At 35.2% G+C, this 13,075-nt stretch overlaps 1 protein-coding gene across 1 annotated transcript in view; it reads right to left on the bottom strand.

Moving 5' to 3' along the window:
- RAB3GAP2 (RAB3 GTPase activating non-catalytic protein subunit 2) overlaps positions 1 to 13,075 on the bottom strand; it is a 45,037-nt gene that overhangs the window by 6,241 nt on the left and 25,721 nt on the right. Inside the window, exons 20-31 of the mRNA XM_085326088.1 lie at positions 12,731 to 12,944; positions 10,938 to 11,035; positions 10,138 to 10,243; positions 8,958 to 9,112; positions 7,485 to 7,701; positions 6,915 to 7,088; positions 6,647 to 6,753; positions 5,679 to 5,745; positions 4,872 to 4,942; positions 2,799 to 2,834; positions 2,118 to 2,192; positions 1,661 to 1,879 (exon numbers count right to left, since the gene is read on the bottom strand). Coding sequence (XP_085182214.1) covers positions 1,661 to 1,879; positions 2,118 to 2,192; positions 2,799 to 2,834; positions 4,872 to 4,942; positions 5,679 to 5,745; positions 6,647 to 6,753; positions 6,915 to 7,088; positions 7,485 to 7,701; positions 8,958 to 9,112; positions 10,138 to 10,243; positions 10,938 to 11,035; positions 12,731 to 12,944 — 1,539 coding nt within the window. The remainder of the gene's footprint in view (positions 1 to 1,660; positions 1,880 to 2,117; positions 2,193 to 2,798; positions 2,835 to 4,871; positions 4,943 to 5,678; positions 5,746 to 6,646; positions 6,754 to 6,914; positions 7,089 to 7,484; positions 7,702 to 8,957; positions 9,113 to 10,137; positions 10,244 to 10,937; positions 11,036 to 12,730; positions 12,945 to 13,075) is intronic.

The following is a 13,075-nucleotide window of genomic DNA, read 5'->3' as shown; positions in this document are numbered from 1 at the left end:
ATTTACATCTATTTTTGGTCCCTGATTTAGCATTCCAGACCAAAATGCCAAGCATGACATGTAGTAAGAAATACATACTAACTGGGGAAAAAAAAAATACATTTTAACTATTATCTACTGAAATACAATTGACACTCCTTGATTTTAAAGGTCTCTTGGACTACACACTAATCAAATTTGAGATAAATCTTGAATGCCAACGACCACTGTTTTGCAAGCCATCACACTGCCTGTGTTCAGAAATAAGCAATGTTGACCATAGAGAAGAATGGCACACGCAGCCCTTGTTTCAGCCCACCCTGCTGCAGCAGGGACATAGGCAATGCTAATCATCTCTGGCAGTCCTGCTCTGTAGTAAATCAGGAAATAGAAAATATTACACACAAAAACTTATGTTAGAAGACAAAAATCATCATCATTTGGGGGTTCTCCTCCAGCTTGGGAGGACAGCTAGGAAAAATACTTAACAGGATTGCACTTCACTCGTAGAATTACATTATAGATACTGGAATGGTGTAGGTGATGTGTAGGTTGTGACTTGCCTTGTCGGAAATACAGTGATAAATGGCCTTAACCTTCTACATGCTTTTTTCAGTCAGTCATCAGCCAAGATTCCCTAAAGATATGTTAGAAGTTCTCCCATGAAGCTCACAGAACAAATGGGAATCGTGAATGACTGGAGGCAAAAAGGAAAAAGCTGAAAATAAGAGTTTATGTAAAGTAAAGGAGGCATAGGAATAGGCTTTAACTGTACTCTGGAGAAATACTGTGCAGTCTTAAATGACACAAAATAATAATATGCTTTTTGCTAATGGATGAGCAGAAAAAAGGGATAAAAAACCCAGTGGAATTTATCTATGCTAGAATGCTAAAACCAGATCTAGCTGCTTAATCAGGGCCAGCATACAGACAAAAACCTATAGCAAAAGGGTAATATTCTGCATTTATAAACTTGCCATATATCATTAAGAAGAAATCTTCAGTGCAGTGCTACAGGGCTAAATCATTTTCTCCTGTAGAAGTCAGATGTTGATCTACATCAGCACATTGTTTCTAAATTTTATTTGTTGTAGTGTAATAGTGAGGCAGAAGAAAACTTAAGTGTGTGGTACCTTCTTTATATCAGGGTCAGACTTTGATGGGAAATAAACTGCATTTTAACTACACTGACTTTTTTTTCTCTTTTAAAGAGTTGTTTGTTATATGCATTTAAATGACAAGCTGTTGTTCTCCTTGAAAAGCTTAGAATTCTAGAATAAATATCAGCAATAATGGATACAACAGCAACACTTAACATTTCTGTATTCAAGTATTTATGTTTTCTCTGATCTGGCTTCTCTCCAAACAACTGAAGACACCAGTCTTATCCAGGCTGCATCCCGCATTCTCATCATGCAGTATTTTCAGGCCAGCTAATTATTAAGGCGATGATTTTTACGCCTGAGGTCAGTACAAATCTTTTATTTTAAAGACATGAGGGGTCTCAGTTGGGTCTCAACCTGAGTTCTGGTGACAACGCCATTAACATTGTGCTCAACAGCACAGTGCACTAAATGACTTTCACAGAACTATGCATGAACTGTTTAAAGAGTGAAAGCTAACATTTTTAGGTAACGAGAGTGATAATTAGATGTATGCACATAAGTTTCAGAAGACATACCTTACTATCAAAAAGTGAGAGGGGCTTCACACTCTTCAGAGAAAACCTCATGATTACGTACAAGACAGTACATAACACAAACTGATGTTCCACAAGCGGGTAGTGAATGCGTTTCTGCTCAAGTGCTAGTTCTACTATTGATATTGGTCCTTCTACGGACAACCAAGCATCTTCAGTATCCAGGACAGGAGCCTGCATTTCATCACTACTAACATCAGCCTGCCAGGAGCAACACAGAAAAGTAGTCACACATAAGATGTTGTCTATATTTGGGTCTTCTATGTAGAAGACATGACRTAACACAAGTTTTCTGCAATAAAATTAAGAACAATTTCCTATTTTCTAGAAGTTTATTAATATTTGAAATGAATATAAAAACTAATATAACTATATTCCTAAGAATTACATTTTAATTCTTAAGTTCCTTATTTTCTACTGGAAAAATATAAACTCTTACCTCTAGTAGTGTTTGCAGCAGATCTGAACAGCAGCCAAGAAAAGATGTCATTGCAGTGTCACTCATACCTACATCCTGTTAACAGTATGATTTAAATTTTTGCAGTTGGAATTGAAAGGGGCCTTTATCAGCTCTATATGTTTGAGAAGACAGTTGTTTACATAGAATATAGTGTTAAGCTCAGTTTATCTATCTATTATATTTAAACAAATGTTCAGTAAAATACAAGGATTTAGAAATAATAGAAAAAATAAAATCTTTTAAGATATTAAAAACTGAATAATTAAAAATAGCTCAACCCATTTACAAGACTGTATTTCTAAACAAGACTGAATTCCTCAAGTAATCATATCTAGTAAACTTCATTTTCTGAACATATCGTTTAAGCTTTTCAAAATAACTTATGAGTTATTCATGAAAAATGATAGTGATTTGTCATGTTACAGTCTCAAGTCTACCTTCTACTAGAATTGTTGTACTTTCCTAAGTATATACTTTTCTAAGGTATTTGTCTTGTCAGATTTATTTTCTGAAATTCGTAACACTTTCTTAGGGCTTCATTTTGAATTTTTCTGAATTTCATAATGCACTATCACTTTCAAAAACAAATCATAAACTAGTACTGAAAATAAGTAGTTTTTATTTGTTTTTCTCCATTTACACAAAAGTAGTATTACTTGCCCTTCTGCATAATCTGTCCTTAGGAGCTTTTCCAACCTGTTAATAATAAATAAATAGATCAGCTCAATTAAATAATTTTCATTATAAAGTATGTATTGTCCTGTAATTAAAGCTAATACTTAGCACTTTCCTAACACAAAAAGGAGAAAACAGTTCATTACAACTACATAAGAGATTACRTTGCAGAGCTTTCTTTTGAAAAACAGATGATTTGATACAGATCATACAACATAGAAATGAACAGCACTGATGCCAATACAGTTTTGTTTATCCTTCTTAGTGTCTGGATTTAGAAATAAGCTCCCAAAGTCCTCCTTCAAAGTCAAAAGAAAACTAAAAAATTACCAGTGATTTCTGTAATACAATACTAGAATTCTAACATCCAGCATAAGATTAAAAAGAAACATTAGGGAACACGAGGAAAGGAAAAATGAATGCTCTGGAATAATCATTGGGATAGAAAATATCAAATACGAATGCTATTGCACCAAGTTTTTGTGCTTTCTAGTCTAAATTTTTCAAAAGAGACACCTTAATTATTTCCTGTTTAGATTAMAGTTGCTATAGTGTTCCAATTTCCACAAGTTAAACCCCATTCTACTGATGGTGAAAAACCTACATCAATGGAAACCAATTCTTCCACAGCAGAAAGAAATCAAACTAATGTTTACAATACCATGGCAAAGTTTAAGTAACAGCTGAAGAGAGATGCCAGAGTCCTGAATCACCAGACGATTTCAACTTGAAATCAAGTGGTCCAGCACACTGTTTCAAAGTCTGAATAGGACAACTTTCAGCTGTCACTTTTGGAACTGACTAAGTGCCAACAGATACACTAGTTGGAAACAGCACTATTACTGGAGTTGGTGAGAGATCAGTTATGCTTTTGTTACATAACACAAACTCTGTATGTATGTATCTTTTCAAACATACATAAACAACAAACGTTAACTTTTAATACTTATTACATTGTGTTAGTTTGAGGTGACAGATGATGTGTGCAAAAAATAGTTAATAACAAATACAGCAGAAAATYTTCTATCTTTTCTCCTGCAGGTGTTCATATAGGCAGAAATAATGGTCTTAGATCTAAATAAAGAGATGTAGAACGAATGGAAAAGGTTTTGCAAAAGAAACGCATACAAAATTCTGAGCCTGTTTCTCTGAGCCTATTTGCTGAAAGGAACAACAAAGATAACAATATTCTCTAATTCTTTCAGAGCTAAGAAAACAAGGGAGAAAATGAGAGGCCCAAAGGAGTAGGCAGGAAGAAAAAAAGTGTGATAGCAAACTATTACATAAGTTTTTAAAATCACTGTCAACACCTTCCTGTTTTACTCATCTGGACTTTCACGCTAAAAAACACTTAGCTGCTACCTTACATCTGGCAATCCAATAGGCAGATTCTCTTACACATTTCAACAGACCTATCATTTACTGACGTTAATCTCTCAATTGTCTTCCCATCCTAAACGGAACTGTCTTCCAGTAAACAGATCTGCTATATGCACGCAAAATTGGAGTTTAGCAGGAACAAGAGTAATAAAACTCAAAACAAACAAGCTGTAAACTAGAACAGAAACTGATTTAGCAAGCTAGTGGAAGTTAAAAATACTCAACGGCATTCACAAAATGTTCTGCATCCAGAAGAATAAGAGCTCATACACCCCAAACCTGTGTCCCAGCAGGCAGAAAAGCTACTGCTTGTAGAAACCTGAAAGTGTCACCATCAGGTGTGGTGAACATATACACATATGTATATATATAAATAAATACAAAAATGTATATATGCACACATAAACAAAATAGGAAGTATATACTCCTTAAAATAAAATTACTATTAAAAGGAGGTCTAGGACAAACAGTTTTGCAAATATTTTTTGCTTAACAATCAGTGCATTTTTGTGATCTGCACTGGTTAAGAGCCTTCATTACATCAGCCAATTTCTCCTATTGCTTAAAGCTATCTACAGCTGATCATTCCAAAGAACAGATATGATATTTTAAAATCAGCATTAATAAAAGAGTTAGTAAAAAACAGCCTCCAAACTACTGTCATGATACTGCACTCACCTTGTCCATTAGATAAGTAGCAGAAGAAAGTCTTTTCACTATGAATGTATTCCACATCATCAGAGCGATACCTAGAAAAAACATATATTTGTAAACTCCAAGCGAATAGAAGAAACATTTTATGTAACAGAAGTAGGGAGTAAAACAGGACTAAAATTCCTTTAATTATGGTAAATTAAAAGCAGATGGTAAGTGAAACAAGAATGTAATGCCAGTTATCCTGGTTGATTTACACTTGGACTTTAGAGCTGAGATTTCTCAGAAGCAGACTACTTTGATGCCCAAAGACAGTTGGAAATGCAAAAAGAAAAAAATGATTAAAATTACTATATTATGCATACTGAGTTAAATACTGTAGGGATAGTGTAACTTTGATAGTAAGCATGAACGTTTAAAACTGGTGCTTTAGACATAGTGTGAACTGTATTTTCATATACAAATAGTCAACAAAAAGGATAATTTTCATCCACTCTAAAATACATTATATCAAGAAATACGTGAAATGTAATTGGCTGCAAGGACTGCCCACAACTATTTTGAATACAATTAAAGTTTCAGAGCAATTTTCCTACTATTTTTTTTTTTTAAGTTATACATATGTTAGCTTTTCCTACTCAATTTATTGCCATGATTATGGTGGAAACTGTCATTTTAACAGGAAAAACAAAAAAGCTTGAATGTCAACACAAAGTGTTTCTGTACAAAATGGGCATCACTCCCACTAAACTGCACATATTTATCCTAGTCTACAGTGAATTGTTTTACAGTTTCAACAGAGATCATCTTTAATGAGCACTTTGTACTTACCATGTTGAACGTGGGCATTAATGATACATCTAAGGTGATCTATAGACCTAATGAGAAAACATGCTTCCTTATGTAAGACAAACAAAAAAAGTAAAAGAACAAGTTATTATATTATTCAAAGTTTGTTTTAAATGCAAACTGTTGATTCTTAAAGGAGGCAGGAGATAAGTTCTGTAACTATCAGAAATGAGTTATGAGGAAACTATTCTGACATTGTAATCTTCTCTGCTACTGTGTAACAAACATAAACACACACGCAAAGTATCCTCATGAAACACCCTGATTTTAGCACTATTTTCAAGGCTTTGTTTCAGTATGTGTATACTGATACACTCTTTGCTGAAAGAACTTCCACTGACTAGTAGCACTGTCTTGCAAATACAAAATCCATTTGAGTGGATTATAACTTAAAAGTAACATTTTCTAACATTAGAGAAGCTGGAAGAGAGCAGAAGAACAAAAACAATATGGTTGTTCGTTTGTTTTTGCTACGACTACTGCGGGCTAGGGAAAAAAATAAAAACTTAGAAGACTGTTCAAGAAATTTCTCTTCCTTCTTTAAATGGTATGGATTATAGTCTAACAAATCCTATGATCTCTTTTACTATACACAAAACACAGGAAAAGTTCGTGTCTGTTTTGCAATACTAAATACATTATTTTGTATTTATACAAAATGCAAACAAAACATTAATCTTATTTGAAACAGCATAAATCATTTCAGTTTTCAGAATCTAAAAGCTTAGGAACACACTGTCCTATCTTTTTGAGGTGCCACACAACCTTAGTACTTCTGTTCATTTTCTCAATTAAATTTGTGCTTGCCACTTACCACAGAAAAAAATTAACTACTATGCTTTAAAGTCAGTGTCTCTTAACGGAAATTTTTATGAATTAAGATAAAATTGTGAAACTGTTTCTAGTCAGATTTCTTAACCATTACTCTCCTCAAGATGAAATTGTTTTACCTCTGGGTCCTTATTCCATTGCACTACATATTCCCAACAGCAATGTGCATGGAGTACATCCAGTTCAAGACTACAAGGAAATTGCTCATAGGCTAGTTGCAGTAGCTCTAAGAGGAAAGAAAAAAAAAGAAAAAAAAGAAAAAAAACCCCACATTTAAGTTACAGCAGAGACTTTTTCCCCATTATAATTTCTAGTACTTCAGAACAATTTTACTGAAAACACCTCTGAAGACATTTTAAAATTGAGAAATTAATGTTATTTTCTTACCTAAGATTGTTTCCAAGCCTGAATCTGCTTCTGGTTCCTCAGGAAAGGTGTTACTACGCATGTCTGCTGATTCTTCAGTATTAGCAGTATCTTTTTTGCGTTTTGCCAAATTCAGTACAACAGGACTGAAGCCTTGCTTAAAAACCCACTTCGCTACATTGTCAGCAACCCCTCCTAAGACATTAAAAAAAACAAAAGAAAAGGAAAAAAAGAGAGAGAGAGTACAATATGTAGTCAGTGTATCCCAGATGAATTATGGGTCAGAAGCAAAAGGACAAGTAAAGAGATACTCATGACTATTAACTGATGCTGTTAATTATGTAACAATGACTCTGTCRATAAGAAAATTTTCTAATCGACTTGTTAGATATTTACAATGTAGTCTTTACAATAATACCCTTTTACAAATTTAAAGCTCAGAAAAGCTAAGGAAAGTAACCCATAGAACAATTTCCAATGTAGTATCTTTCACAAAGTGGGTAAAAATAACTCAGAAGTTTATTAGAAAGACAAAAGACAATCCACCACTTTTCCAGGAGGAAAAAAAAAAAGGGGGGGGGGGGGGAGTACCTTTTCCACTTTCAAGCAATTTCTTTACAGAAAGCCTGCCCAAAGGCTCAGTCTGTAGAGAGGAAATTCTCTTTGTCCTCTTGCTCACTTTGCTGTGCAGTAGTGTTTGAAGTATCAGACAATCCTCTAACTGTTTCAGCAGAAGTTTCCAATATTCAGTATCAACAGAAAGTGCTTCCCATGAGTCCGTACCCAAACCTACAATTACTTGGGAAAACTAACAGAACACATGAGCTGTTTTAGGTTCAGTCACCTAAGGTAGCACAGTTTTGTTTAAAAGTCTTAATACTAAAATTGAAAGATATATCCCAAGAGCCACTGAATTTTAAAGAATAGTTTAGTTTAAGATATGAATGTTAACTATTATGTAAAGTTAAATTAATATCTTATACTGATCATAAGATGCACAGATTTCTCAAATGAAAGCATCAGGAAATAAAAGGACCGGACTTAGTCCTGCTCTTTAATTCACATTTAGTTGAAAAATGCTTTGCCAGGAAGCCCAGTAATCTTTTCTGTATGGCATTGATCTGATTTTTAGTGTTTTGCACCAGGACAGCAAATTCTAGAACTCTTAAAAGTCTGACCATTAGCAGTGTTAGGCCTTAAGTTGAAGGATGGTGGGGAAGATGGGGGAGTGGGGGAAGAGAGGGAGAGGGAGAAGATAAATGGTTTTATGGAAAGGAAATTGTGGCTGTTGCTTTATTCCCTTAACAGCAAAAGAGAAGAAAATGACAAAAAGAAGAGTGTACAGGTGAAGCACAGCATGTTGCAATACACCAACACACCCACTTGCATACCCACTAAAGATTTTTGTATATAGAGTTGTAATAGCTGACGAATGTGCAAAAATACCACACTTCCCCACAACCTAGTAATAATATTTACAAGCCTATACAGCCCCTAAATTCCATCCAACACCTTCAGACAAGTAACGAAAACTACTTAGGCCTAGCACTGTTAGTGTGGAATGATTTTTACTCTCTTAAACGACAATGTTGCATGCAGTTTCACAGGATTAGTCACAACTTTGTGAAAAGACATTTACTGTCAAAAAATACAGAAAAACACTTATCACCTTAAGAAGTAAAGGCTAAGAAAATTCAGTCTATTAAAAATTTAAGAACTGCAAATGTATTAAAAGAAGTTTGCTATCCAAACTCTTGAAATTTATTTGGAAACTGCATAGGTTTTGTCTATAAAAATTTGCTATCAAGAAAAAACTCACTATATAGTTCACTTTACATACTTAAATACTCATAGCAAATAATTCTAATGTATCGTTCATTTGCCTCAGCACAATATACTTCAAACTCAAATTCAATTTATTTAGGCTTGCAGGATGGCATGCTTGTGCTAGTGTCAGAATGGTAACAAATGAGTGTTGGGAATGTTACTCCATTAAGAATCCAGCACTTTGCACGATAGTAATACAGTAAATGAAACAAAGGAGAGGGATCCAAGATTACTTACCTTTTTCTCTGTCACACTGTCAATTATCTCTGCAGTAACAGAATGTCCAACATGAGCAGACAATAAGGCAGCTGCATTATTTTCGGACTGAATACAAGCTGTACGCATTTGTTGCCACCAGGGGGAAACTAAGCGACTGTCATCATCTATGGCAACTGCAAGGAAGAGGAGAGTAGGACGTTCAATTTGTGTCATTAGTTGTTAAACTAGCAAACCAGAAACCAGCCCTGACAGCAGCATTTATTTATTCAGCCTATACTGACAGTAATTTCAAATTACTCTATAGTAATTACATTATCTTTTTCTAGATATTTAGTCTACAATTTCTAGATCACTAGTCAAATTTAAAATGGAAGATACTGAATATGAATTGCTTGGACTCCCAAGCTTTACTTGTGCAAAACAGGTAATAAATCTGAATCACTAGGCACTAAAATCTGCTGCACATTTCCTGCATCTAAGGAATGTTACAAAATGTCACTTCACAATGCAAACAGCTCATCCTTTGTTATTTCAAGGTATCATATGTATTCAGTGTACTCAAGCTGGCTGTCTTCAGGCTAGCTCACACTCAGTAGAATTAATTCAGACAACAGCAGTGGGTTGCTCATGCTTCCAGTTTCAATGTTGTCCACAGAAGCTCTTTGTGGGCTAGGATAAGTCAGTCAGTCTTCATTATGCAACCTTCCCCGGATAATAGAAAGCTGACTTCATAGAGCATCCTTCAAGTTACACAGATGTTCAGCAAATAAATGCTGCCAGAGTAACTGTGTCTCAACCTGTGTTAAACCAACCTGAAGCATTTCTGAGTACCAGTCAACAAAAGGGCAAGGGGCAGAACTATACACCCAAAATGGTGGGGAAGGGGATCTGGACACCCCCTTCTTCTGGTGCCAAAAGCAGTTGTGTCAACTTTGTGGTCAGGGACACTGCAGGCTATGTCACAGGACTTTAATGAGGGCTTTGACTGCATTTTTTTTAGTCATTTACTTCTTTTAAAATGCATTAGCCATTCAGTATTTAGCTCTCTTACATAAATTGTTAGGGGAAAAAAAAGCCTACCTGATAGTAGTCAGGTATCCTAGATGTAACTTAGTCCTTTCTTAGTCAGTCTAGACAGAGTAGTAAATGTCTAATGAATAATTTAGTCATGTCTAAATGTTCCAAATGAACACTTTACCTTTCATTTTGCTCAGAAGCGACAGCATAGTGTAAAGGCAGCTGACAGAGTCTGGTTTATTTAGAATATCCTTTTCCTTGGAAAGCCACAAATTGAGAAGGAGTGACTGTAGGCAAGAAAAGAAATACACAGTTAAAGCAACAGCATAAAACTCTTCAACATTGCAATGTACTTAATGCAAACACTTGCTTGAAAAAAATCTGTCATGGAGTAGAACTGCTGTATCCCTGAAACCTTATTAACGTATAAAGTTATAAATATACTGCAAATAGCACCCTGTGACAGACTTTGAAGTGAAACAATACAATCAGTAGCTTCCAATTAAAAAAAAAATCTTCTAAAGGCACAGTCAGATACCTGTAAGTCAGCAATCTCGACTTTGTAAATATTAGTACAGAGTTATCAGTATTTCAGCTGAAAATCTTAACACAGACAAGTACTGATGAAATAGGTGTTTCAGTTATTAGGTAATGGGTGGGAGAAAAGCAATAAAGTACCAAAATTACAGGCAGATGAAAGATAAGGATGATGGTCTGAACACTACTAGAGTGAGTCTGAAAAATTTACTTTGTGTTCTTTTTCTTTTATACTTCCTTGCTTACTTACAACAGGAAATTGTAACAAATGTCGCAGTACCAATTCTTATCCCACTAATACTATTCAAGTTATTAATGCAGTTTATCTGAACTTAACTACTCTATAATTTTGTTTCTCTTTGAAAAAGCGTTTAGGGAAGTTTTATGAGATATTCTGCCTTCAAAATACTAAATCAGAAAGTTTTAAAGTACTTAAAATCTTACCAACAAAATTTGAGGGCTAAAACCTGCTGATTCCAATGTGTGACACATTTCTTCAGTGGAACTCTCTCCACGCAAACACTTCCAGAAGAAAAAGCTGCCTAAAACAAAAAATGTGTCAGAACTATGAATGACCTCAAAAGCCATAGCCTTTCTCCTCACATACTTATACCGAAATCCACCCTACTGATCTGGTCATGACTACTGCAATACAAAAGACTAAGTTATACCTTGGATACTCTAACACTTTGCCCTTAGTAGAGAAGGTTCATACAGATTCAACCCTTCTCTTACTAGCCAGGAATAAGACCAAAACACTGTATTTTGGAAGGTAACAGTAAACAGAGCATCTGTGGTTGAAATGAATGCTGATTTTAAAATTTTTAATTGCTCCCCTGCAATACAGCATGCATGCTGTCTCACCAACCGGCAACCCTTCCCACAGTGGACATGTGTGCCAACTGCTACAGAACACTTGTGGAAAAAGAACTTGTAACAGAATAAAGATTATTGTACTGCTTGGATTACACATTTAGTTCAATCCATACAGTGGTCTGAAGTGTCAGACAAGTTTATCTACCAAGTAACCCATAACTGCGTGGTAGCATGTTGCATCTTGCACTGCAAACTACAGCTATAACTGCATAATTTACACCTTAACAGTGCTATAAAAAGTCTGAGTGTTCCTTTGAGGCAGAAGGAAATTGGGGGGGGGGGAGATCTTCAAGAAACCATCTAAACTGCTCAGCACGGCATCTATGTTTCAATAATTCTCAGGCCACCTACTTAGATCTRAATACTGTCACAAGTTACTGATGATCTCAGTCCAAGAGGGTGGTGGAAAAAAAACACTTTGATTCTAGTTCTTAAACACAAGTATATTTTCATGGTAGAAAAAAATGAGAATTTACTTAAGTAGACTTAAAACTACTTAGAAACAGCCTTTGATCTTCACAGAGATGAAAGCAAAGCTCTTGTGTGTAACTTTCTGTCTCAATTCCTCTCCAAGTCTGACAATTAAGGTCGAAACAAGCAAGAGGCTCTCAAGTGAACACCACACAGCACTATGTACAGAATTCCCTGTTTGCACCCAAAATTCCCCAGGAAAGCGGTCATGTGGAAACAAACTGCCTTTTAGACAGATTTAACTCAACCTGTTCCCACCAAATCTTTCCGAAGAGTCTCTCAAGTCAGGAACAGATTTGCAAACTAAAGCAGACCACTAATAGTAACCTGATCCCAGACAGGCTCATGACTTTTCCCTATCATCAAAATTTCAGATCAGTAATGTCCCTTACTCCACAAATGACAGATAGTTATTTCATCATCTACTGCTCCTGCTCTCGCTTCCCCATGCTGCCTCAGGCCAGTCTCCCCCCACCTCTGAGGCTTATTTCACTATTATTATTATTATTATTATTATTATTCTCCAGTCTTATCACTGACAACTGTTGAGATGCTGCTGCTACCAGAAAGGAAGAAAAGAGCTGGACACAACTGCTCAGTAGAATACCTAGTTAGTGGATCAGCTTACTGGTGTTAATCAATAAATGAAGAGTGGTAACAGAGTTTTAGCATAAACATATCTGCAGAGGTAGTTAATTACTGTTAGCATTCACCTGGGTAGAAAAACTTGTCCCATGACTCCAGGCAGAGGCAGGAGCTACCACTTCACATACTACTCTGAAGTGGTACAGCTCAGAAACCTCCACATTAAGGCTACAATATCTATTTTTTGTTTTTTAGAATATAATCAATCTTTAAGGTAACCTGACAAACAGTTCAGTAGTTCTTACCTAAAGCTACATATTCTCCATCTTCCATATTCTTCACATTAATCATATCTTTTTCATACTCTAAATATTCTAAGAATGTTTTCACAGACAGTCCACAATCTTTCTCATCAGCAAACTGAACAGCCATTTGAGTGTTTTCTTGCTTGTAGTTCTCCAGTAATGTTTGAAGCCTAAAATAATCCTTTTCATTCAGCCGAAGTAGCTTAGCCAAGTCCTTAAAAGCAAAAAAAAATAAAATAAAAACACCAAAAACCCAAGACTAATACAAACAGATGTTTTTCACAAAATAAGCAAAAACTAAAACAAACTCTCAAAAGAATCAAATATTTGGAGCATAAAAATTAG

The sequence above is a fragment of the Rhea americana genome, unplaced genomic scaffold (genome assembly GCF_003343005.1).
Source record: "Rhea americana isolate MKP2758 unplaced genomic scaffold, rheAme1 scaffold_127, whole genome shotgun sequence".
Taxonomy (NCBI): Eukaryota; Metazoa; Chordata; class Aves; order Rheiformes; family Rheidae; genus Rhea; species Rhea americana.
The sequence above is the reverse complement of the archived record's forward strand: the minus strand, read 5'-3'. Positions and strand labels throughout refer to the sequence as shown.